Source organism: Lontra canadensis, unplaced genomic scaffold (genome assembly GCF_010015895.1).
Source record: "Lontra canadensis isolate GAN:19392208 unplaced genomic scaffold, GSC_riverotter_1.0 scaffold37, whole genome shotgun sequence".
Classification (NCBI taxonomy): Eukaryota; Metazoa; Chordata; class Mammalia; order Carnivora; family Mustelidae; genus Lontra; species Lontra canadensis.
The window spans coordinates 3,848,081-3,875,662 of NW_022631031.1; the positions used below are offsets into that span (position 1 = coordinate 3,848,081).

Here is a 27,582-nt window from a genome sequence, read left to right on the forward strand (position 1 = left end):
CTGATGTCTTCCATGCTCTTCTCAAGCACAGCTAGTGTCCTTATCACTATTGCTTTAAATTCTGTATCAGGCATCTTTATTATATCTGTTTCAATTAGATCTCTGGCCATTGCCTTTTCTTGTTCTTTCTTTTGGGATGAATTCATCTTGCATTTTGTCTAGGTCTCTCTCTGTCTTCTGTGTGGTAGAAAAACCTGTTATGTTTCCTGCTCCTGAGAGTAACAGCTTTATGAAGAAGAGATTATATAGTGCCCAGGGCCTAGTGCTTCAGGAAGTATCTATGGCGTGTGCTCTCTGCACTCTGCTGCTGTGTTCTGGCTGCTTTATCCCTCAGGTCAGTCATCTGCAGTTTCTCCTTGTCTGCAGTGGGCAGTGTTTGGACCTTGGCCAGAATGTGGCAAGTTTTAATTAGGTGTGCAGGATTTGTTAAAAGAGAACTGATGCTATTTCCACAGAACTGAACCTTTGCAGAACCCTATGGTCAGTAGATGTGGTACATATGAGGGAATTCTGTTGGTCTCTGGGGACAAGGGACCCATGGCACTAGTCCTTAGGGACACCAGCTAAAGAAAAGCAGTCCCAATGGAGTGCAAGGGGTCAGAACTTAGTCTAAGCAGGTTAGGCAACAGTGTTGGCTCTGTGGTGTTTAACGAAGTTGGTTTATGCTGAGGTGTGGGAAGGGAAATGGCACCAGCCAGTATCTTTGTTCCTGAAGAAGGGAGTCTGTGCTTGCTGCTCTCAGGGAAGCACTTTCAGAAGAACAAATAATTTCCCCTGTGCATCACAGGCATTTTTCAGATCATTGCTTTCATACTATCTATCTCTGGGTTGTTTGCTTGCTTACTTGGAGTGGTACAGCACACTTCTATCACAGTCAAACCTACTGACTTTTAAAACTCAGGGACCTGGTGTGTCAGGGACCTGTGCTGGTCCTCTGGGAAAGGATCTCACCATGCTGGGATTGATGCAAGTTTGACCTAGAAAGGCAGTCATGCTAGAGCACAAGGACATGGGATTTGGAGCACAGCAGGCTAAACAGGTTAGCTGCCTTCAGCAAGTGTCTCTGTGCTTATGTTGAATGGCAGGGAGAGAAATGGTGCTGGCTAGTTCTTTTGACCCTGAAGAGGCAATCTCACTTCTCACTGATATGCTCCAAGAAGAAAAGTCTCTTCCTGTGCACCTTAGGCAATCCTCTGATCGTGCCGCATGCCTCAGGGTTGCCTTGCCTTCCTTCTCTCCAGGAATAAGGAAGCACCCTGAGGTCTCTGTCCCAGCCAAGCCTGAGACCTATAAACCTCCAGTCTTTACTGGACTTACTTATATCACTGCCTTTCTGCAGGTGGAAGACCGGATGGGTGCATCACAGGATCCATCATAGATAGCTTCTTTATTTAGCAGATTGCTCTGGGTTTTTATAAGCCAAATTACAATTATACTTATTTAGTTAGTTAAGTATAAAAATAAATAATTATTATGGAATATCTTCAATATACCAGAAAGTTAAAAATCATCCATACTATCAAGTAACAAAGATTGTTTTTAACAATTCAGTTATAAATAATAGTTTTAGTGTAGTTCAATAATTAGCATTTAAAGTTCTACTCTGAAATTTTTAGAAATTACTTTGATTAAGGTGAATGGTATTTATAATTAACATTTATATAGATTTAAATGTCCATGTATTTGGTGTGCTTCGAAAAAAATTATGTCATATATTTGGTTTTTAAAATGTGAGAAAATGGAATTGTGCCATTTTATTTTTTTGATGGAGGAAAATGCAACTTTACTTCTAAATGTAAAGAGATAGAATGTCAAAATTCAATTGCCTTAATAAGGAAGATTATAATTTCTATAACAACAAAATAAAAGAGACAATGGTCATATGTGGGAAGTAGAAAGAAGTGGAGGAAAGTGCTCTATAAAGAGCTTCAGTATTGCCTGGTTTGCTCAAGAAAAGTTCTATTTACTCATGAAGCAGTTGAATAGATGAGTGCTCTATTATTAGAAGATATTTAATTGTACCTTATCTATTTCCAAAGGGCTTGAATTAATTAAATAAATGTTTAATTTATTTTAATTTAATTTCCATCTAGCAGCTGGATCATTATTTAAATGAGCAAATTTTTTACTTTACATAATTATTTAAGATATTGTTCACCTTTCTTATACTGTTGTTATAATTAAAGGGCTAAATTTGAAGTTAAAAAATGAAACTACATACTTCCTACAAAGCATGTTTAGATGTATTCTATGGATATTAATATATCTTTGTCAAATTACAAAATCAATTGAGAACAAAATCAATGGTTTTATAGTGCAGGTGTTATAGTTTCCAGCAGTTACCATAACAAATTGTCACAAACTAGGTGGCTTAAAATGTGAACTTTATTTATTGGTAGTTATAGAGTCCAGATCTCTGAAATCAAGATGTCAGCAGGGTCCTGCTCCCTCCAAAGAATCACTAGGTAGGGAAACTATTTCTTCTCTTTCTTAGCTGGCATGCTTTAACGTTCCTGGCCTGCTGGCTCATCACTCCAATCTATTCACATCACCTTCTCTTCTGCTTGTGTCTCAATGAAATCCTTCTTGGACCCTTCTTATAAAGATACACAAATGGCAGATAGAGCTTACCTGATTAATCAATGATAAGATCTTCCTCTCAAGAGCCTTAAGGTTTCCATATCTTTTGCCATATAAAGTAATATTCACAGGCTCTAAAATTAGGAAGTGAATATATCTTTGGGAAGCCTTTTTTTCTGCCTATCACAATAATAAAAAGCATAATCTAACTACAATATTTAAATTTGTATTTATCAAGCTGATCAAATGTTTGCAATTTTTCAAAGATTTATTTATTTATTTATTTTAGAAAGAGAAATTAAGAGAGATAGTGCACGGTGGGGAGAGGGAAAGGGAGAGAAAATCTTAAGCTGACATCCCTCTGAGTGCAGAACCCAATGAGGAGATCAACCTTACAACCCTGAGATCCTGACCTGCGCTGAAATCAAGAGTAGATGCTTAACAGACTGAGCCATTCAGACACTTGCAATTTTTCAAACATGAGTGCTGTCTAACAAATAAGAACTTCCCCAAACTTATATTTTCAAGCAACAAATATGTTTAGGTCTTAATAGTAATGCATTTTATTTCTATTGGCAAAATTTTCAGAATTTTGCATCCAGACTCTAATAAACTTGACTTAGTTTTAGAGATCTCATGCACATGCATCCAAATCCACATTTTATATAATTATTTATATTAATTATGAAGTGAAACAAAATTTCATAATGAAAACTAACAGAAACATTATATTTAATGATCTTTCGACTCTAATAAACTTGACTTAGTTTTAGAGATCTCATGTACATGCATCCAAATCCACATGTTTTATATAATTATTTATATTAATTATGAAGTGAAACAAAATTTCATAATGAAAACTAACAGAAACATTATATTTAATGATCTTTCTATCCACAATATTTCTGAAGTAAATTATTAAATTACGTATGATAGTAACAGTAGCTATTTTCATAGAATGTTAAAATTACTAAATTTTACCTAGTTGTTTTACATTTTCATTACTAATTACTTTTAGCAAAAAGATTTACTAACAAATCATGAGGAAAGAGCTTTAAAAAAAAAAAGGAGCAGAAGTTTCATGGGAGAAAATTAGTTTCTTGAATTGCAAAAGAAACTGTAATATAGAAAGATCCAGGTAGAAATACTGGATCATAATTAAATGATCTTGACAAATAAATTTAGAAAATAAAGTAATAAAAACACATAATCTGAACTTGTATCTAAAGATAATATCACCATAAATCCTTTAATGGAAATAAAAATTAAAGATGAAACTGTAAAGTCAAGTGGTAAGGACCTTAAGTAGTCTTGGGAACATTTGCAGATGGCAACAACTGAAGGGTTTGAGTTTTAAGGACCAAAAAGAAAGGGAAGGAAAAATGTGTTCTCTTACACATTAGAGAATAAGAACAAACATACTACATAATAAAAACATAAATTATAAATATCTGTCAATGAAAGCATGAGTTATAAATATCCACCCACAGCCAAACAAGTTATTGAGAAAGTTATGTTTAGCTTGAGTTCTGGAATAGGATGAAAAGAAACTCTCTCGTGAATATTTATAAATAATGGCTTATACTGACAAAAGACTTGAGAGAGGGGATGGGGTGGTCCGCATTTAAATATCTCTGGGAAATACTAGGATAGTTTTGTTCCATCTTTGAGGTAGTAGGTGAGAGCACAGGTTTACTTAAATTTGTACTTGAGGATCCTGCCTGCTGTTTGTAGTTTAGGCTGACATACACATATTTGCATATATCTATGCAGCAACAAAGTATTCTGGTTGAAATTAAAAATGAAACAAAGCATCCCATACAAGTGCATAACGCCAAAGGTACTAAGGAATAGAGAAAATGTATTTGTAAATGTCCATTCCATACAATACACTGAATAATTAAAATGCTTCTCACATTAATTTCTTGCCATTAGTAGTATCGCTGTTGCCTTTTATCTCTTTGCCTCTGCACTACCAAAATGGACTCTTAATTGTTTTCCTGGTTTTCTACTGCCTCTCTCCTTTCAACCATCATTCATATTGCTCTACCTGATTCATTCCTCTAAAACTTTTACTAGGTATCTTTTACTATTAAAAAATCTTTAATGATACCATGTTAGCCATAAAATAAAGTACAAGTACATGAATATGGCATTTAAAAAGCCTCAGACTATCTATAGTTTTGACTGAGCTCCTAATGATTACAATTGAGCACCTAACCTCAGTTGGGCTATTTGATCCACTCTTGTGAATCATATGCAAGGCATATACTGGCTCATGTTATTTTTCCTTTCTCTCCTAGAATTATCTTTCCTACTCTCTGTCCAACTATATCCAAAAAAATCCTTTCTTCCATTTAATATTTATTGTATCTGTTGAAAATAGTAATTTAACAATTATCATGATAAATAATATATATGTCTATGAGTTACCAAAAATTATTTTAATGCAAGATATTTGTGACCCATCTCATTAATTTAAAATCAGTCATTATTTTTTATAATTATTGAATCTCCTGAAATAAATCCAAACTACCCTACATAGTATTGAATGCATTGTAGCTACTCAAATATTTGATTTTATGTAATTTTAGAATGCATTTCTTTTAATATTCACAAAAGCAACTAATACAATGTTTTGTACATAATAGGTATTCAATAAAAATATTAATGATTAAAGCCAAATGAAGAAATTCTTTAAAAGCACTTACAAAAGAGATCAACTTTGGTAGAATGGATAATTAAAGTACTATTTTTGGTTTCTAAGTATATAACATAGACTCTATCTAAGTTTAAATAGAAAAAAAATTATTAGAAGGTATTAGCAAGTTCTAGGAGGACCATGAAATTAGGTTTCAATGCTACAATTTAAGAAAAAAGCCAATGGAAAGGTCCACCCACAATATAGAGCTCTTCTAAAAGAAGCCTCTCTCCTGCACATCGCTCATAATGCTAGGGGGGAAATCAGAACCACCATCCTCATCACCATGCCTGTAAAGAGTTGCTCCCTGACTTCTTCCAAACATTGTGTTTGTTGGAAAGAATTCAGGCCATAATCAAAATTATGTCTTTTCAAAAAAGATTCTAGGAGATGTAGTCTTTAGCTTTTCTAGCCTCTACAATGGAAGAAGGCAGGTTAAAGATGTTTGAGAGGGGTATTGAGCAAATATAATCTGCAGTATCTATCATACTAAGAAAATATTTCTTACAGAGATATTTATAAAAATAGTGTATACGATGACAAATATAAAAAGTATAAAGGAGATTATACTTGAACTATATTTATCACTGAACTATATAATCATTCCATGCCTTATGTTTTAGAAAGTTGGCTGCATATATAGTTCACAAATTTGAAAATAATGACTAAAAATACAAATGATTAATTGACAGATTCTACAAATTTTTGGTCCTGGTGATTTCTTGAGGAGAACATTCTTTCAACTGCCTTTAACTGGTGTTAATGTAACTACCATGCTAATGCTTGTTTTATTTGATATCATCTCAAGTTAAGGTTAGCTTTTATTATCCTTAGTTTAAAACACTGTGATCCACCCCCAGCATTCTTCATTGTTGACTGATTGAAATCATATAATTCTCTTAAATTTCTACTCAAAGACAATAAAACAACAAATTTTGTTTTGAGATTTAACAACAAAAGTGTGTTCAAATATACAAAGGTTTATTTAGTGAATAAATTCCCTCATATAGAGAAAATATATTCTCAAAAAAGTGGAAACAGCATATATAAAGATCTTGAGGGGAAGGAGCCACTAGAAGTCATAAAAATCCAGAATTTTCAAGGAAAATTGAAACATGAACAGAAAAAAGGATGATTCAATATAAAACGGAGACACAGGCAAGGCCCAGATGCAACTGGCCTTTTAAACTATATTAAGGATTTTGTATTTTAATCTAATAACAATGGGAAGAAAGAATATTATTAAGGAGATGAATGATAAGATAAATTTTGATGAATGATATGATAAATGATGAATGATGAGATAAAATTTTATTTTAGTACCAGTCAGTATACTAAAGTGTATAGGATATAGTGTAGCTGAGAGAAAGGAAGGTGGGGAAGACAGGAGAGAAGACAGGAGAGAAAAAGTTAACATGGTTTCTGGAACTAGGTAAGATGAAATAAGTGGAAGACACATTATAGTAAAAATGATACAAGTCAAAGACAAGGAGAAAATCTCAAAAGCAACAAGAGAAAAATGACTCATCAATTAGAGTGAACCACAATAAGATGAAGACCTCACTTCTCAACAGAAACAATTTGAAACCAGAAGACAGTGGAATAATGTCTTCAAAGTGTGTCAAAAAACAACAACAACAACAACAACAACACTACCAACAAAGGTATCTTTTAAAAAAGAGAAACATTCCCAGTTAAATAAAACCTGAGATTATCTGTTGTTATCACAAATAATAAGGGAACTTCTTCAGACCTAAAGCAAGGAACACCAAACAGTAATTCAATTCTGCTAGAAAATTAAAGAGTACTTCTAAAGGTAAATATGTAATTATAGAGATCAGTGTTATGTGCATATTTCTTCTCCTTTCTTCTTTTAAATGACTTAGAGAGTGATTTTAAGTACATAATCCTGGTTTGGGATCTATTATATATGAGTGTATATATATTTGCCAATAACAGCACAAGATGGTAAACTGGAGTAAACTAATACTGGACTAAGGAAAGGATATCAGGTGATACTTCAAATCCACAGAAATAAGTGAAGATAGCTAGAAATGGTAAATAAGTCATTTAACATTATAAACATATACTTTTCCTCCCTTTTCACAGTTCCTTTAAAAGATGTAAAATCATATAAAATAATAGCAATTTATCGTTCAGTTTGAACATATATAGATGTAATATGTATATGATAATAGCATATGAAGAATGAAAACAGAGTTATATATAGTAATATTTCTATATCTAACTGGAATTGTTAGTCAAAATCTGAAGTAGATTCTGGTAAGTTGTGATGTATATAGTTAGCTCTGGAACAAACATAAAGGAAATAATAAATACAGTGAAAAATCAGTTTTTCTGATCCAGCTTCCAAGGAACTCGGGAGTCATTACTTCACTCTAATAATAAGTAAAGAGCTAAAAACAAACAAACAAAACAAAACAAACAAAAAACCTAAAAAATAAAGAATTTTTAACTTCTAAGAGGAGTGAGATCAAAGGAAAAACTTCTGCCCCACAAACTGGAGCAACTAATAAGTAAATACAAACAATCGCAACTTGCCAGAACAGAAATCTCCTCAGGAACCAGTGCTGGGGTAGAAAAATCAAAACTGTACTTGACAAATTACTGAAGGTTCACTGTGGCCAAATCTGAGTTTGAAATTCCAAGGAGACACAGGATTCAGGAAATCCCACGCTTTTGTGAGTTTTACCTTCTGGGTCTCTGTTAGGTTCCTACAGTATATATTAGAGTAAAATTCCTTAAGCTTCTGGAATGAAATAGGCAAGGCACTCTGTGTTTAACAAGACCTGCCCTTGGGGAAAACTAGTTAACCAGAGCCTAATCTAGTAGGATTTTTTTTTTTTTAAGATTTTATTTATTTCCTTGACAGAGACAGATCAGATGTAGGCAGAGAGGAGGAAGCAGGCTCCCTGCCGAGCAGAGAGCCCGATGTGGGACTCGATCCCAGGACCCTGAGATCATGACCTGAGCTGAAGGCAGAGGCTTTAACCCACTGAGCCACACAGGCGCCCCCCTAGTGGGATTTTATCAGAACCTAACTGAACTAGAGAAGGGACGTACCTAACTAACATCAGTCCACTCTACACCATTCTGTTCTATCTAATGTGGGGGTAGGGGTGAGTGGAGAGAACTAAGAAGTATAAGTGAAACTCCCATTCCAGAGACATAAGCCCACTAAAAGACTGAGTCCTAATGACAAGACTATAAAACATTTCTTCCCCTACACCTTATAACCATATTACTAAAGCCTATTTATAGTAGTTCTATTTACAAAGTACCCCATGTCCACCAATCAAGAAAAATGTCGAGAGAATGAGAAGACAAAGCACAGATTGGGAGAAAATATTTGCAAAGCACATATCTGAGGGAAAAAAAAAAAAACAAACTGTTATCCAAAATATACAAAAACTCTTAAGAATAACAAAATATCTGGGCCCCGAGGGGCACCTGGGTGGTTCAGTGGGTTAAAAAATGGGCCCTGATCCAAATAGACACCTCAACAAAAACATGTATAGATTAGAAATAAACATGTGAACAGATGCTTCACTCAAATGTTTTCAAGGAAGGGCAAATTAAAACAACAGTGAAATACCACTATAAATCTACTTGAGTGGCCAAAATCCAGAACACTGACAACACTAAATGCTGACATGGATGTGGAGTAATAGGAACTCTCACTGACAATGGAAATGCAAAATAGTACAACCACTTTAGAAGACAACTTGTAGTTTCTTACAAAACTAAACTTATTCTTAACTATCCAGGAAGATTTTTTTTTACTATTATTATATTAGCCATTTTATCTTTCAGAACTAAATTGGTTACTACTTTTCTAAAGTATCTCTAGTTATTGTTTGCTACATCATATGCCCGGAAAAAATGGAGCATAATGATGTATGCAGGATAATAATAAGATATACATAAATAGTTCACTGCTACCAAGTTAACATTTTTTTTCTTATATACAATAACCACAGAAACAAGCTGATTAGTGAGATAAGCTGGTTGTCTTTTTCCAGCAAGTCATACTTTGAAAAAAATAACACCTGGGAAGAGTTTAATTAGGGTGATAGGAGCTGTACATGCCCAAATTACCAGTAGCATTGTACACATCTATTATAGTGAGGATCCTTTGGCAAGTGAAGCAAAAGTAAGACGACTTAGGAAGTTAACAAAGGAAATAGAGCCAGAAATAAGCCTTACTTATTTCATAGATTGCCAAGGATTAATCCTAAATTCTATCAAGCTTTTGAGTAATTAACTAAATCTCTCTGAAACTTCATCCAATACACAACCCTAAAAGAAGATCAAAACACACATAATTATGCTTTGGAAATCATACTAGTGCTAATTTTAAACCAAGATAATAAAAGTATAATTTGAGCTAGAGTTTTTACACTTTCTGATAAAAATTCAAAATAAATCTTGAGTAAAGTCCAAAAGTATTACATCTAATGCTTCTCTTTGATATATCATGTTTGTCACTGCCATATAAGAAAATTTGATTAGGTTGACAGAACTTATTCTTCACCTACGTATGTTTATTTATAAGAACCACAGTATTTCACAGCTGAAAGAGGCTTTAAAGATCATTTATTATAATTGTCATTCTTCTCTAAGGAGGACAAATGATTTTTAAAACTGTATAAATGTAACCACTACATATTTTTATTTGGGAATCAGTCAGAAAATGATGCTACTTTTGACTTATTCAATATAATCACAAACTGTCCAATACAATAGATGGATTCCACCATTATTTTTAAAGACATTTGTAAAAAGAACTTGAACCCAGCATTAGCCTAAGAAACTACTTTAATTCTGATGATAAATTTAAATATTTTTTGATATTTTAGAGTGAGGCACATATTAGTCATCATTAGTAATCAAAGACATTAAAAGCTCATAATTATTCCCCTTTTTAAAATTCCATATTCTTCTGTCTCACGTACATAATTGAAAATATCTTGTTATAGTTTCTTTTCTCCTTTTTATTTTATTTATTTTTAAATTATATTTTATTTATTTGAGAGAGAGAAGGAGCGAGACAGACAGCATATGCAGGGGGAGGATCAGAGGGAGAGGAACCACCAGACTCTAGGCTGAGCATGGAGCTCACCGTGGGGCTCAATCTCATGACCCTGAGATCATAACCTCAGCTGAAATCAAGAGTCTGATGCTTAACTGACTGAGCCATACAGGTGTCTCTTTTTCCTCCTTTTTAATCACCTAAAAATATTAATGTCCTTACAGATAGGTAAGACTGAGACATTGTTTGTTATACAAAATAGCCCTGGAAATGAGGCATGGACCAAAATGTGACATATCTGATACAAAAAGAGGAACCAATGATAAATCAAAACACCCATATTAAAAAAAAAGTTTCCATACAGGGGCACCTGGGTGGCTCAGTGGGTTAAAGCCTCTGCCTTCGGCTCAGGTCATGATCCCAGGGTCCTGGGATTGAGCCCCACATCGGGCCCTCTGCTCAGCAGGGAGCCTGCTTCCTCCTCTCTCTCTGCCTGCCTCTCCCCCTCCTTGTGATCTCTGCCTGTCAAATAAATAAATAAATAAAATCTTTAAAAAAAAAGTTTCTATGCAATAAATATGCAGACTTTAGAAATGTCCAATTCCTAATTTTTCCCAAGTTAGGGAATTGCTTTCTTAAATATACTGTTGGCCAAAAGTGGCATTAATAACACATTGGAAAAAAATGTCTCATAAACAAAAATACATCTAAAATTCAATTTTTGCAAGCAAGAAAAAAATATATATTTGGCTAACTATGGGTTAAACACTATTTTCAAAAAGTGATAAATAAAATATAAAAATAAGCACAGGAAAGAAATTTGGAACAAATTCTGTAAACGAGTATAATCTCAACAAATTTAACAAGTTTATTAGAGAATCTTGGTTTTTGAAGCATAACCTCGTCTCTAGTGATACTTACTTTTCTTCTAATAAAAGAACCTTCTGCATTGGTTCTATGCTACACCTCACCTTTCTATTACACAGTGACTCCCTCAAAGGATATCTTAGCCAGATTTTTCTTAACTCCACCATATTTTTATTAACAGTCACATTATGGAATTTGCAACTCAACTCATCCTTTTTAGCATTTTAATTTTAAATTTAATTCAGAAATTTTCTCCTCCTGGCAACATATCCCTTACTACATTTATGGCTCTGTAGCCTTGAAATGGAAGTATTTCTCTTGAACATTATATCTTCTATTATAATCCACTGTCCAACTAAGAGAAAAGCCAGGCAAGGCTGCAAACCTCTCTCTGTTATTTGTGACTATCTCTTGTAGGGCAGTAGGGATTCTTACTAGAAGGAGATCTAAAGCTGCTCTGACCCACCTACCACAATTCCTCTTGTGTCAGTGTCTTAGTCAGTTTGGGCTGCCATAACAAATATCAAAGCTTGGATGGCCCAGACAAAAAGCATTTATTTCTCACAGTTTGGGATGCTGGGAAGTTGAAGATCAAGGTGCCAGCAGATTCAGTGTCCAGTAAGATCCCTCTTTCTTAATTGCAGAAAGCTGCCTCCTTCTATCCCTTTATGGCTGAGAGAGAGATCATCTCTCATGTCTCTTCTTATATAAAGAGACTAATCCCTTTCATGCGGGCTCTCCTTTAGTGACTTAATCACCTCTCAAAGGTCCCACCTCTAAATAGCATCATATTGGGGATTAGGGCTTCAATAAATGGATTTTGTGGGACACAAACATTCAGTCCATATCAGCTGACATCTCTCATTTAATAGGCTTTCATAGATAGAAACAATTATACAAAATGACTTAATGCCACCTACACTTTTTCTGTACATGTTAGCAGGAAATCCACACATCCCTGCCATGCCAAATACTGGAAATGTTGGCGGCTTCACTGTTGCTATTCCTTCTCTCAGCCTCACCTTTTCTCTATATTTTCCACTGATAATGTGTAGTGCAAGTACAGAGAAGCAAATTTGCTCCTTAAGTAGGTGTTCAATCAGGAGAACAGGAAAAATGAATAAAACTTCTCACTGCATTTCTACTTTTGTCCTTACATTGACTGGATAGGGCAAGAACGGCAGGGCCATGAGGAAATACAGAGGGATATGAAAGTAAGGCAAGTTCTGAGATCACTCTTCAAGCCAATACATAATGATTTTTTAATAAAAAACAGGCAATAATCTAAATGTCCAATTAAAAGACTACATTAAGAAGTTAGAGAAACACTCATATGAAGATATATTATATAAAACTTTAAAACCATGAAAAATTACTAATTCCAATAATATGTTATGTAACGAAAATGATCCAAAATTGCATTAAACTCACCATGACCTGGAGGAAATTTTTTCCATTTAATGAGTGCAACTAGCTCACGTATGGATAAAGTGGGCCACTCTTCATAATATGGACATTTACAAATTAATTTCACCTTTTCTTTATTTTCGAGTTTTATTTTTTCCTGAAAAAGGTTATTAAAAAATAAGGGAAAATGTACAGTAGATAGATAAATGGCAGTAACAGAAAAATAAAAGTTATACGAGTGTAAATTGTATAAATTACATTTGAATTTTGTAGGAGCATCATTCTATGATCACATAACCATATTGAAATTTTAATCTTCAGATTTGCTACTGAAATTGTATTTTCCCCCTTTCATAATATTTTTAGACTTCCATAAGTGCTTTTAGCATTTTTAAGAAATCCTGTCATAGTCAAGACTAAACTCAAAAGTTGTACTTGATAATATTGAATCCTTGACTCATATTTTGAAAATAAAACATACAAAATGATTTTTTTTAAGCTAGCCACTCTGAAACCAGGGATTTAGAAGGAAGCTGAATTCTGAGAAAGTCATCTGTCCCACTGACACTGAGACAACTGTATCAAAAGAAACCCTAACTATTAGAGACCTAAATCTAAAAGATGGATGTCTCTTCATCTCCCTCTAACCTGAGCACATAACCGTAGCTGATACCAGTGCTCTGTTGCCCCTGCACCAGACTTAGATCCTATCAGAAAAGCTGGCAGAGTAGGACAATGGGGGCCTTTCAATGCAGTCATTTATAAAAAAAACTTTCTCTGTCACTAAGAAAGGAGAAATCAAAAAAAGGGAAAATTTTGGAGTTGATTAAAGGAGACTAAATTGGTAAACTTGAAGTAAATAAGTTATCTTAATGTAGCAGCATTGGGGGGCCAGAATTAAGTTGTGATCACCTATTCATCCAACTCTGGGTTTTTAATATCTATTAGAACAATGAAATAGCATGTCAGCCACTCCCAAGTATTTCTTTTTCCTCAGGTGGACTGTACAGATTTAGAGATCTCTCTGTATGTTTGTCTGGTATCCCTAACACGTGACAAGCTGTTGACACCCAAAACATATGTTTGTTGATAAATATCTGAATAAATGAATGTATAAATGAAGGGATTTGAAATTCATGTAAAACCCAAAGTGCTAAAAATATACATAAAATATACCCATAGAGACCTTTCTTTCCACTCCAACTACCTATCATCATCATAAGCTTAAATAATGTTCATCAAATAAGCCATATTTTTGTCTCCAAGTTAAGTATATTAAAACATTAAAAAGATATGGACATCTTCTGTCTAAAGGCAAAACTTAGCTTGAGTTTACACACATATTGTGTGTGTGTGTGTATTAGATATGGTCATACCGATTTAAACCTTGCATAATTCTTTGCAGAGATTTTAAGAATTTCACAATCTTCTTCTGTGATCACTGAGTACTCCTTTGTTTGTGATTCAGTCTGAGCTTCAACTTCTAGGGTTCCAAAGGTACTCCATTGTCGAAGCTGTAAAAAATACAGAAGTAGCTTAAACTTCATTATCACTCATCAACATAAAAATACTAGTGATGATGAAAGAAACAATCTAGAAGAGTCTGGAAAAGAGATGATGGCAGATCAAACTCCAAGTCTGTGAAAGAAGGAGATCTAAACAGTTTTGCATGGATGTCATACTTCTACCCAATGTTACCTTCCCAAGGCAAGAAAAAAGTTTCCATTTTTTCACTAGAATGAAAGAAATAACTTATAAGAATAGATCTTCTGGGGGCACCTGGGTGGCTCAGTGGGTTAAACCCCTGCCTTCGGCTCAGGTCACAGTCTCAGGGTCCTGGATCAAGCCCCACGTTGGGCTGTCTGCTCAGCAGGGGGCCTGCTCCCCCGCTCTCTCTGCCTGCTTCTCTGCCTACTAGTGATCTCTCTCTGTGTCAGATAAATAAATAAAACCTTAAAAAAAAAAAGAATAGATCTTCTGTTTTATCTCCTGATTCATTTTAATTACCTAGAATAATGCTTGGAACATAGTAAACATTCAATAAATATTTGTTGAAAGAGTGAAGAAAAAAGTACACTTACATACTTGGTCTTCTGTTTATTTTATTACCCTCATACGTTAGTAGTAATAATGAAATGAATATATTGTTATGCAGTATATAAATTATAAGTGTATATATTTATACACACTCATATTCACACATAGTGTCTTCTAATTTTATATGTAAAGGATAAATATTTAGCATCCTCCAAATTTTGCACTAGGATATGTATTGTAAATTATTACCATATAATATATATATATATATATATATATAGCTACAAAGAGACCTGTATTCATGTTTGCCTGGGGAAAAATATATAGCATAGATAATCTATATCTATGAAATTGAGAAGCTTCTTAGGAAAAACATCAGGTCTATATGCCTAAGATAATATGAGAGGACATCCACTCTTCCATTTCAAATCCATAGAAAGGCTGAATTGTTTTCTTTGGAGTTGAATGGATAGCTGAGCTTGAATCTGCAAGTTCAGAATTAAAGAGGAATTTTAAACAGACACTGATGAAGCTGAAGTGGTTCACAGTGATATCAAACTAGGATAAAGGCCTAAAGGGTGGAGCTCTGGGATTTGTCATACATGTAGGAATAGGAAATGAGACCCAGGACCACACAAAGCAAGGAACTGGAATTGAGCCCTCTTACCTAAAGCCTAAGACCTTGTGTAACTGTCCGCAAGAACAAAGTACTGCTTAAAATATAACCTATGACAAAATACACTAGTTATGAAGCATGCTTAGATATAGCCTTAAGAAAAACATGTACCGGCAATAGGCCTCTGGGGGAGAAGATGATATACGACCTTGAAGCCGAGCAGCTGGGGATGCCTGGCTCACTCAGGGCCTGCCCAATGCCACCTGCTTCATTTTTCTGTTATCTCCCCTTCCCTGAAGAGCACCAGTAGTTAGTCAGACAATCCTTTTGTTTGGGCTTGCTTACTGTAGGTCATGTACTACATGACAAGACATACTTTGTCTTTCTTCTTACGCATCTACAAGACTCATGGTCAATGTGTTATCTCCGGTTTCTTTGTTGATTGTTACCCACTTTCTAGTAAACATGAGACCAAGGAGTTGTTTGGGGCGACAGTCTTTTCTACTGACCCCTGCTCCCCTTTCCTTGCAGCTGCAGCTGACTTGTTTGTGCTTCATTCTTCTCCCGTGCGCCATCAAGAGGCAGCACCGTGGAAAATCACCTCTTTGTGAAATGGAGGCAACAAAGTCTAGTTTGTTGCTTCCACTAGTCTAGCTAGGGAACTGGGTAGAGTTGTCACAAAATCAGGATCCTAGGTCTATAACTTTTGTAGGTGAAGAGTATACATTTATACATCGTACAGGACTCAAAGCTTAAAAATTACTCTACAATCTGGTATACATCTAGTACCTAGGATCCAGAAAGTGCAAATTTAAAACCCTATGGATGAATTGAGGATAAAAGGAACTCACATAAGCAGCAATCCCTACTAATAACAAAATCACAGTAAAAACTTACAAGCTTCACAAGTGACGAAACTCCTATGAGGGTAACTCAACAGAGAACTTGAAAAAAAAAAAAAAAGAACCATCTAAAAGAATCTATATACAATTAACTTATTAGATCTTACTGCATTTGCATTTCATAAAAGAACAAAATTAAACTTTTATAAGTAAAAAGTTATAAGAAGTTATTAAAAAACTCAATTAACACATTAATTAAAACGTAAGAAATAATTCACAAAATGGATAAAACATGAGAAAAGCATTCAGAGTAAAACATAAAATATAGAAGAAATTTGAAATAAGAATTTAAGAGATATGAAAGACAGATGGAGAGCATTCGGTATACATGTACTAGGATTTCTAGAAGGAACTAAAAATAATGGGAGATGAGTAATTATCAGGTCAGTGACAACAACACCAAATTTTCCAGAAGAGGGAAAAGATGAGTCTTAGAAATGAAGGAATATACAAAACTTAGATATATATTTGTATTTTGTATTCCTGCTCAGATTTTGTTTGGTGTACTCTATTTATCTTTCTCCTCCAGGTACCCCTTCATCATCTTGTTAGTGCTCAGTATATTCAAGTAGATATTTTCTATATATAGTTTTCCAGATTTTCTAATTGTTTTCAGGATAAGACTTAGTTTGTGTTACCTAATAAACCATTATGAAAGCATAAGTCCTTTATGACTTTAATATTCTTAAGGCTTTCTTTCTTGATGTGTCAATGATATCATCAAACTCCCTAATATTATTAGGAAAGTATTACATTTCCAATATCTTTTACATATGGTCTATATGTAAACATTGTTGTATAACTGAATTACTATATTATTGAATTATTTAAATTATTAATATTTATATTTCCATTCTGTCCTATAACTATCTCATCTTCAAAGTGCTCAGAAAAAATAAGTTTCAAGCTAGAATTCTATATTTACTTAAAATAGGAATATGGAATGAAGAAAAGCATCAAGCTAATTTTTGGCATCATGTGAAACAAATTTAAAAAGGAGAATTTTAGTTAGAACAATACTGAATCCAAAGAGGAGTACAAAACAGTTGATAAAAAAATTGGTGAATGTAAATAAAATTTATCAGCATATAATATTTTTAAAATAACTAATTTTTATAGCTATTTTTAAACTATCTTTAAAATAACATACTAATATGTGATACTTTAAAATAACATAGATTTAAAATAGTTTTACAACAGTAACTCCAAAGAGAAGAGCAAGAAGACAAAAAAAAAATTGTATTAAGAGTGAATCTTTATAGTTTGGAACTAGGAAAGAAAAAAGATTATATAGCTTTTCTTAGTTAAAATTGAAAATTTAATAATATAGAAATTAGACCTTTATGGATGGCAAAAGAAAATAAACATAATGACACAAAAATAAAGTGATGAAATTTACTATGTCCCTAAAATATCTAACACCTATAAGTTGACTTAATTATGAGCAACAAAAACAAATAATTAGAGAAAATGCCAAATTATTTTAAAAAAAGAATTTATAGAAGAGAACAACTAAATAAACCACACATAAAAGAAATATTCTCAACCTTACTAGTAGACAGAGAAATATTTATTCATCTATCAGATTGAAAATATTAAAGTACTCTAACCTATGAGATCAGGGCAATAATTTTGTGCATAACTTGAAAATATAAAAACCTTTTAAAATGGGAAATAATCTAGCAATATTTACTAAAATAAATAAAGAATATATGAAATGTTTTATCCATCCATAAAATGGGTAAAATATTTTTATGGATAAAATTTTATCCATAAAAATGTTTTACCCATCTCCTAGAATCTATCTACCTTATAGAAATAAATGCATTCTTAAGAATATTTATAAGAAGTTTAATGCAGCACATTTTAATAACCCCCAACTGGAAGCTTTAATAGCCACCAGTTAGAGTGTGTATGCGTGTGTGTATTCAACTAAATTTAAATTTTTACATACTGTAGAAAATTAGTGACATCTATGTATCTTATCCTGTAAGAATTCTTATAATGAAAAAAACAAATAGCAGGTAAAAATATATGTTGAAAAATTTTATAAACTGAACAGTCACAAAAACAGTAATCTGTAAACATTTATATAATTGTTCATATGCTTATGTGAGCTCAGAGGAAGTTGTGCAAGTGTGAGCACCAACCTATTCAGGGGAGAGGTGGAGCTAAAATGACAAAAGACTTACTACCTTTTCCTTAAAACTTATATTTTTCTTTCAGTTACAACACTGAGTATGTATTAATTTTAAGTTTTGGACATTTTAAAATACATTTAAAATGCATATTCAAAACAACATGCTGTGTTATTTTCCATACCTGTTAACCCTCTTGATATCTTTATACTGATATAGGAAATATATTAAATGATACATATTAGATGTGTATAGTTACTTTTGAATGATTAAAGTGCAGGTAACTATCATTGTCTACTTTGTAACTCTGTGTTTTCTGAAATTTTCAATAAATAGAGAAATTTTGAAATCTGGCAACATTACAAAGCTATTTAAATTATATTCAAGAAAAGCTTACTCAGGGGCACCTGGGTGGCTCAATGAGTTAAAGCCTCTGCCTTCGGCTCAGGTCATGATCCCAGGGTCCTGGGATCAAGCCCCATGTTGGGCTCTCTGCTCAGCAGGGAGCCTGCTTCCCTATCTCTCTCTGCCTGTCTCTCTACCTACTTGTGATCTCTCTCTCTGTGTCAAATAAATGAATAAAATCTTTAAAAAAAAAAAAGAAAGAAAAGCTTACTCAATTTGGGGGGAAACATTCATTAAAGATAGGTAGATAATCTTATTTTGCTGAAGTTGGTTGTTGGAAGTGCACAAAAGAAGCCATATCTCTCACTTCTAAATTCTCATGTTATTTTAATGAAAAATAAATTGACAATGCCCTCTATTGGAAAATGACATATTCCTTTTTTTTTTTTTTAAAGATTTTATTTATTTATTTGGCAGAGCAAGAGCATGCATGGTGGTGGGGCGAAGGGAGCAAGGGGAGAGAGAGAGAAGCAAGCTCCCCACCGAGGAGGGAGCCAGATGAGGGATTTGATCCCAGGACCCCGGAATCATGACCTGAGCCAAAGGCAAACACTTAACAAACTGAGCCACCCAGGCACCTGGAAATGACATATTCCCATGATTAAAAATGGTTATACTTCTCTAATAATACATGAGTCAAACATTTGCTTCTGAATGGTAAGAGTTGGTAAATCCTTAAGATTTCCTTTGAGTGGGGGCACCTGGGTGGCTCCGTGGTTAAAGCCTCTGCCTTCCGCTCGGGTTGTGATCCCAAGGTCCTGGGATGAAGCCTCACATCGGGCTCTCTGCTCAGAAGGGAGCCTGCCTCCTCCTCCTATCTCTCTCTGCCTGCCTCTCTGCCTACTCCTTGTGATCTGTCTGTCAAATAAATAAAAATCTTTGAAAAAAAAAAAAGATTTCCTTTGAGTGAAAACATTGAGATTTGTTTCAAACAGCATTTTACTGTTTCTGAAAAACAGTAGATTTTACAGGTATAATTTTTGTTCTTCCTGTCTTATTTTTCCAGTGCTTCTAGCTTTCAAGCATTTACACATTAAACAAGATCAATAACTAAAATTAGAATTGCTATTTTTAAACCAAGGAAGGGTACTATTTTTAATCCTGTGGATCATTTTTCCCCCCTAAGGGGCTAAAGAGGCAGACAGAAAATACAAAGCCTCTCTAGATCAGGGATTCATAACCTTAGACAAGGATGGATTTCTAGAGTATTCTTGAACTCCTAATGTCTCATCCCAGTTAGTGGTTATTTGTAAATCTCTCTTTTTTCCTTGAATGATTGTCTATAGCTTTCATTAGATTCTTAAAGTTGTCTATGTCAACTTTAAAAAAAACCAACATTCCCCTATGATTTAAATGACTTATTTAGAAAGTACATTTCATAGCCATTTAATGTTGTACAATAAGAAATTGATATGGAAATGCTGCATTTTATAATCTCTCATATACTTATGGAGGATTTGGGCCATATTAGGGGTATATTATGATATCTAACAGGTAGAAACAGGAACCAACCTAAATGTGAGGACAGCCTGATTGGGATCACTCAACCCACTGGCTGAGAGACTGGCCTTCCTGCTTAAATTCTCTAGGTACATTCATTGTAAATCCATATGCTGAGCCAAAGAGGAAGACATTTCCAGTCTGTAGGAAAAGAATTGATATTTGAAGATTATATGAATAACTATGCAGTCTCTAAGTAAAACCTACAACTCGAGTCAATTTGTAGATTTGGTAAATAAAGTCCTCTTTAAAGTCAACTAAATAAAGCTTCCTATTATGTCCCTCATGCATTTTGGCAAGAAAGGTCTAGATGGATATCAGACCAGAAAAGTAGAAGAAGAAATTTTTTTTTCTTCAAAAAAGAGTAGTTTCTTCAAGCATTCTCAAGGCACTCCTACCTCCTACCTTTCATTCACATGAAACACTTGTCTTAATTACTTTACACACTGAGTGTTGACTTGAAATTCTACCTAGTTTAAAACCCAGTTTAATCCCTATTACTTTTCTAAGGTTCCCTGGGTAATCCAGTTACCCCTCTGATTTCTAATAAACTATGTACTCTATTGTTTGTTCTATAATATGCAATGCTCTCATAAGTATGGGCACTCTATCAAAAATATTATATTACTATCTTAAAACTTTAAGGATAAAGAAATGTGTTTCTTTCTCTCTAATATAGGAAGATTTTCAGCACCAAAGGGGCCTGGGTTGAATAATCATCATTTGGTGACATGTTAAGACCAGTACAATTATAATAAAATATCCTTAAGTTTTAAAAGTTCAGTTGTAAAACATTAATTGATCTTTTAGATAAATGTTAAACTTGGTATGTGGAGTTTATCTGATGTTTGGTTAATTCTACTGTGGTTGTAGGACATAATCATTTGAAATTTGTTGAGACTCAGTTTATGCCTTAATATCAAATCAATTTTAAAAATGTTCCATGGGCACTTAAAAGGAATATACATTTTGCAATTGTTGTTTGCAATGTTGAGTACAGGTCTATTAGATCAAGTTTGTTAACTGTGTTGTTCCGAATTTCCATATATCCACTGACACTTTTTTTTGTGGGGGGTCTGGTCCCTTATCAGTTACTCAGTGATACTTATTAAAATTACCCTTTATAGTCATGGACTTGTTTACTTATTTTCTTTCCTAACTTCCTCTCTTCATTTCTTTATCTTTCCTTTCCTTTCCTTTCCTTTCCTTTCTTTTCTTTTCCTCTCCTCTCCTCTACTTTTTTTCTTTTCTTTTCTTTCTCTTTCTTTCTTTCTTTCTTTTACTTTCTTTCTTTCCCTCCTTCCCTCCCTCTCTTTCTCTCTCTCTCTCTCTTTTTTTTCCATCAATGTTTATATATTTTGAGGTAACAATTCTTAGTGTATATAAATTTCACACTAATTATGAAATATCTCTTTTTACCTATAATAATATTCTTGCAGTAAAGTCTACTTTGCCTGCTAGTTAGTAGAGCTTCACCAGCTTTCTTTGGGTTAGTGTATTCTGGTTTACCATTTTTCCATTATTTTATTTTGCAATTTCCAGTATATTTTTAATAAGGTGTGTCAGCATACAGGAGTTTTTTTAATCTATTCTGAAAATCTTTGTTTATTAATTAAAATACTTAGTCTTCTATATTTAATGTAATTACAGACATATTTGGTTTAAATTTGTCTTCCTAATATTTGCTATGTGTCTATTTTTATTTTCCATGTGTCATTTAATTCTTTTTATTCAGTGCTGAACAGAGTATGAAAAACTGTTATTGCTATAGATATCATTTTCCTCTGAGATGCTTTTCCTACTGACAGTTAAGTAGTGAGTTGTAGAAGCAGATTAACATGATCCAATCGTTGGGTATTGAGGTATTTGAGGCTGGTTTTAGTTCTGGTTTCTACTGATAGACTAACATGTATCAGAACTTCTTACCTTACTAGACATAGAACTTCTTTTTTTTTTAAATTTTATTTATTTATTTGCCAGAGAGAGAGATCACAAGTAGGCAGAGAGGCAAGCAGAAAAAGAGGGGGAAGCAGACTCCTCATTGAGCAGAGAGTCCGATTTGGGGCTCGATCACAGGACCCCGAGATCATGATCCAAGCTGAAGGCAGAGGCTTAACCCACTGAGCCACCCAGGTGCCCCTAGACATAGAACTCTTAATTGCTACCTGTCAAGCACTATGAGACTGATGACAGTTCTTCTTGTTAGATTTTTAGCTGCATATTTTTACTTGTGTTCTGTGATGGTTAATTTTATGTGTCAACTTAATTGGGTCATGGACTATCCGGATAAATTGGTCAAATATTATTCTGGGAGTTTTTGGTCAAATATTATTCTGGGAGTTTCTGGGCAAGTTGAACTTTTAAATTTGTACACAGAATAAAGTAGATTGCTTTCTATACTGTGGCAGGCCTCATCCAATCAGCTGAAGGCCTGATTAGAACAAGAGACTGATCTGCAACCAAGTAAGAGAGAATTTAGGAAATTCTCTCTCCAGTGGCCTTCAAGCTGATCTCACTAAATATCAGTGATTCCTGGTTTTACAGCATCTTCCAGACTTCAGACTCAAACTGGATATTGGTTTGGCAGATTTTGGATTTGCCAGTCTCCATAATTGTCTGAGCCAATTTCTTACTATCTATATATCTACTTATCTATAATCTATCTATCCATCTGTCCATCCATCCATCCTACTGGCTCTGATACCCCTAGTTCTATAAAGCTTAGGAATTAGCAAATACCTGAAAGAAAAGAAAGGCATATCAAGCTACCTTTCCTCTGCTTTTCTTTTTCCAGTATCTTGGCTCCTCAAATCCTGATTGTCTAGGTAGATTGAATTCCAAATTTTGTCACTCTTGTACTGCAAGACTCCTGAAAGTCCTGAACTACTGTTTTCTTCTTATGCATCCCTATAATGCTTAAAAATTGGCAGATGCCTCAAAGGAAAGCAACAGGAAATGTCTGGCTCAAAATGTTGTATTTCCTTTCTTTCTTGAATCATGGCCCTTCAAATCCCCTGGTTCCCTTGCTTGCTCTCAAATACCTTCAGACAGTTGTTTGGTTGGTTGCTGTTATCCAACCTTTTTAGTGTTCTCAGCAGGGATATTGGGTTTATGCAAGCTACTCATCATGGTCAAAAGCATGAGCTTTGGCAAACTAAAGTGACTGTTTCTTTAAAACAAGATCTACTTCTCTTTGTATTGTTTAGATTTTGTTAGCTTGCTCTTATCATTCCTATATAAAATGAGTGACAAAAATCACTCAGAACAATCAATGGGACAATAATATCTAAACCCTTTTCATAGAAGATAAAGGAAGGATAGAGACTCTGGCAAGATTGTCCAGGAATTTTTATATAAATTAGTATCTGTAATTAGAAAAATATTCTGAAGACCCTTATCCTGGTTTTGACTTTCTTTTCCTAAAAAAACAATGGAGAGAAATTAGATGGCAGCTTCTTAACACAAGGAAGGAACTAGTAGGCATACAAAGGGGGAAAATGCTTCATATTTCAAAATACTTCATATTTCATCATTTTCTCTTTCTCTGTAGATGGATAGATCACATAGATGATTAATTAATCAATTAATATTAATGTATTGATAGCAGAATTTCTAATGTCTGAATTATTCATACACATCAGATACTCATAAGAATAATGTAAGTACAAAGCACTCTTTGCTACTTGTCAGGTTATGTATGTTGTATGTACCTGTGTGTCCTGTTGAGTTTTCTCTGTCAACTGAATTTTTTTAAGTCTTTTAAAAAATCATAAATTTTCTAGTTCATATAAAAGATATATCTACAAGTGCAGGAAAGAATTGGATCAACAATGAAAAATAGTACCTGATGAACACATTGGAAACATGTTCCTCTATAAGTGTCACAGTACCTACAATATAAAAACTCGTAACGGCCCAGACTACATCCTATTAGTACATGAGCACAGCTTAGCCGATAACCATGAACTGAACATCAGATACTTCCCAAATATTTCTTTGTGCATTAATTTTTTTTTTGTTTGGGAGGGAACAACTCATACAATATCTTCAGCACTGGACTGCTGATTTTTTTTTGCCAAAGAGATACAGTTTTTTGTCTATGTCCTCAGAGGTCTTAAATGACTACACTTAATTCTGAAGGAGTCACCAGCATGATTCAGCACTTTCATTTATCTAATTTGAAAATACTGAAATGTATAATTTAATCAGAAGTATAGTTCAAAAATTAAACCAATTAATTAAAAGATAACATTTGGACAAATAAAATATATTTCATAATTTTCTAAACATCGTTGGTGCTCAATAAGTATTACTGACTAGTTATAGATGAGGAAAAACATTTTTATAGCATTATTATATGAGATATTTTTATTTTCTTATTACAAAGGAGAAATTAATCATTCTGATATGTAGGAATATACCATTCAACCACTAGAAATAATCATTCTAGCATATCATTTAGTGATATTGCTCTTTCACTGCAATATTATACTGCAGAAAATATAAGAGTGGCATAGTCACAATTATTTTAAAGTAGCACTAAGAGCTAAAAATACTTCTATATTATGATATGAAATGCAATGTCAGTTAAAGTAAAAGCTAATATTACTTTAATCATAAATTTTTAAAAATTAGCATGTAAATCTTAGTAAAAAATTAGTGGAGCATATGTTGAAATGCATACATTATAGGTATTCTTACGTAAGTGCTCATCACATGTTCACTAGCTATAACACTTATGAAATCTAATGTTCCTTAATGGATCAACATCATTCATGTGTTACATGGTTTCTCCTTTTTAAATTAATTGCTCTGATGTGATTTAAATTTTATATGAAAAATGATATATTTTGGTAGCTTTGTATAGCAGACTTTCTAATAAAGCAGAAACACGGCTTTCTGACTTTATATTCAAAATAGAACATTTTATCCACATAATGGTAAATTCAATGGCTCATATATCCATTTATTCTGAGTTTAATATGATCTTATAAAGAAGATTCAGTTGAACAAGCTTAAATATAAAGTGAAATAACTGTGTCAGCCTAATCTAAATGTGGAAATGATTTAATATTTACATTTTTGCTTATAGCCAAAATAAGTACTTTGAACTGCACTTTGGGATTTTCCATATTCACCATTAAAGAACTATAATTTTCTTAACTATACTCTCTACTTTTATAATTATAGAGCCTACTTCTTAAACTTTTCAATGAATAATAAGCATATAAAAGTAACAATAAAATGAGCTTCTATGTGCTCACCACCTGACTAAAAAAATCAAATTTTCCTAGTTAGGCAGAGGTTTCCATTATGTTAATTATTAGGATATTAATTTATAACTATATCTTGGTAAAATTGTATGTAACTACAATATAGTATAGTTTTACTTTTTTCTTCACCTATTACCTTCACCTATTCACCTATTACCTATTACCTTCACCTATTAAAACCTATAGCTTTAAATTTTTCTACAAGAGTATATACCACACTGCCTATTTCTATAACCTATAGTTTTACCTATTATTATAGTATAGTTTTACCTATAGTCTAGTTTTACCTATTTCTTCTTTACCTCTTATTTTAAGTAACATTAGAATAAACATTATTATATTTTTGCTGAATATTAAGTTTTTGAAATATAACCATGTTGATGTAGTTCATTCACTTTTCATTGTTGCATGACTATGCTTAGATTATTTATTAATTATTTTGCTGATGAACATTTGTGTCATCAGTATTTGGCTATAAAATGATAATATAAACATTATTATACGTGTGTTCTTATACAATATGTAGCTATTTTTCTAAGATACATGCCTAAGGATGCAGTTTCTGTGCTACAGGATGTGTTTTCACTTTAACATCTAACATCCAAACTGTTCTGAAATGCATGTTATAACGTATACTCTTACATACATCATAAATGCATGCAATGTCTTTCTGCACAGCTTCTCCAAAATTATGCATTTTCTGATTTTTAATTTTTTCCAATTTGGTAGTAAGTAATATTATTGATTATACATTTTTGTTATTTATTTGCATTTATTTTAAAGTGCAAAAATATTTACTATATATTGACTGGATTCCTAAAGTGGTATAACTTCATTGAATTTGTCAAGTCTTTAATTCATAATTTCTCTTCTGCATAAGATTGATGTATATGTTTTGTACTTTTCTTTATGATTTTCCTTTGGATTTGTAGATGATTATATAGTCCAAATGTTGGTTCTTTCCCATTTATGTGTGTTGAAAAAAAACTTCATTGAAAGTGTGCCTTTTCTTTACTTAGGGTATCATGGGATGGATAAAACCTAATTGGTATTTTTTTATGCTTCAAGTTTTTATTTAGATTCTGGTTAGTTAACATATAGTGTTGTATTAGTTTGGGGAGTAAAATTTAGTGATTCTTCACTTACATATAACTACCCAGTGGTCATCAGAAGTGCCCTCTTTAATACCCATTACCCATTTAGCCCATTTTCCCACCCACCTCCCTTCCAGCAACCCTGCTTGCTCTTCATAGTTAAGAGTCTCTTATGGTTTGCCTCCATCTCTTTCTTTCCCCTAAGTTCATCTGTTTCATTTCTTAAATACCATGTATGAAATATATGGTATTTTTCTCTCTGACTTATTTTGTTTAGCATAATATGCTCTAGCTCTATCTGCATTATTGCAAAGGGCAAGCTTTCATTCTTTTCGATGGCTGAGTAATATTCTTATATATACCCCACCTTCTTTTTCCATTCATCAGTCAATGGACATTTGGGTTCTTTCCATATTTTGTCTGTGGTTGATAATGCTGCTATAAACATTGAGAGCATGTGCACCTTCAAATCAATATTTCTGATTTATTCTCCAGAGTGGCTGCACCAGTTTCTATTCCCACCAACAATATAAAAGTGTTTCCTTTTCTCCACAACCTTGCCAACATATATTGTTTGGTGCTGTTAATTTTAGCCATTCTGAGAGGTATGATGTGTTATCTCATTGTAGTTTTGATTTGTATTTCCCTAATGAGGATGTTGAGCTTCTTTTCATGTGTCTGTTAGCGATCTAGATACCTTCTTTGGAAAAATGACTATTCATGTCTTCAGCCCATTTCTTAACTGATGATTTAAGAATTTGGGGGGGTATCAAGTTTGTTAAGTTCTTTATAGACTTTGGAGACTAACCTTTTATCAGATATGTCATTTGCAATTATCTTCTTCCATTCTGTAGGTTGCCTTTTAGTTTTGTTGATTGTTTCCTTTAACATGTAGAAATTTTTTATCTTGATGAAGTCCCAACAGTTTATTTTTGCTTTTGTTTCCTCTGCCTCTGGAGACGTGTCTACTAAGAGGTAGCTATAGCCGATGTCAGAAAGTTTCCTATGT

At 33.3% G+C, this 27,582-nt stretch overlaps 1 protein-coding gene across 1 annotated transcript in view; it reads right to left on the reverse strand.

Annotated features, from left to right (window-relative positions):
* Positions 1-259: 259 nt before the first annotated feature.
* LOC116874523 (cyclic nucleotide-binding domain-containing protein 1-like) overlaps positions 260-27,582 on the reverse strand; it is an 89,916-nt gene continuing 62,593 nt past the window's right edge. The window contains exons 3-6 of the mRNA XM_032869231.1: positions 13,985-14,122; positions 12,633-12,765; positions 2,632-2,714; positions 260-475 (exon numbers count right to left, since the gene is read on the reverse strand). Of these exons, the coding sequence (XP_032725122.1) occupies positions 260-475; positions 2,632-2,714; positions 12,633-12,765; positions 13,985-14,122 (570 nt within the window). The remainder of the gene's footprint in view (positions 476-2,631; positions 2,715-12,632; positions 12,766-13,984; positions 14,123-27,582) is intronic.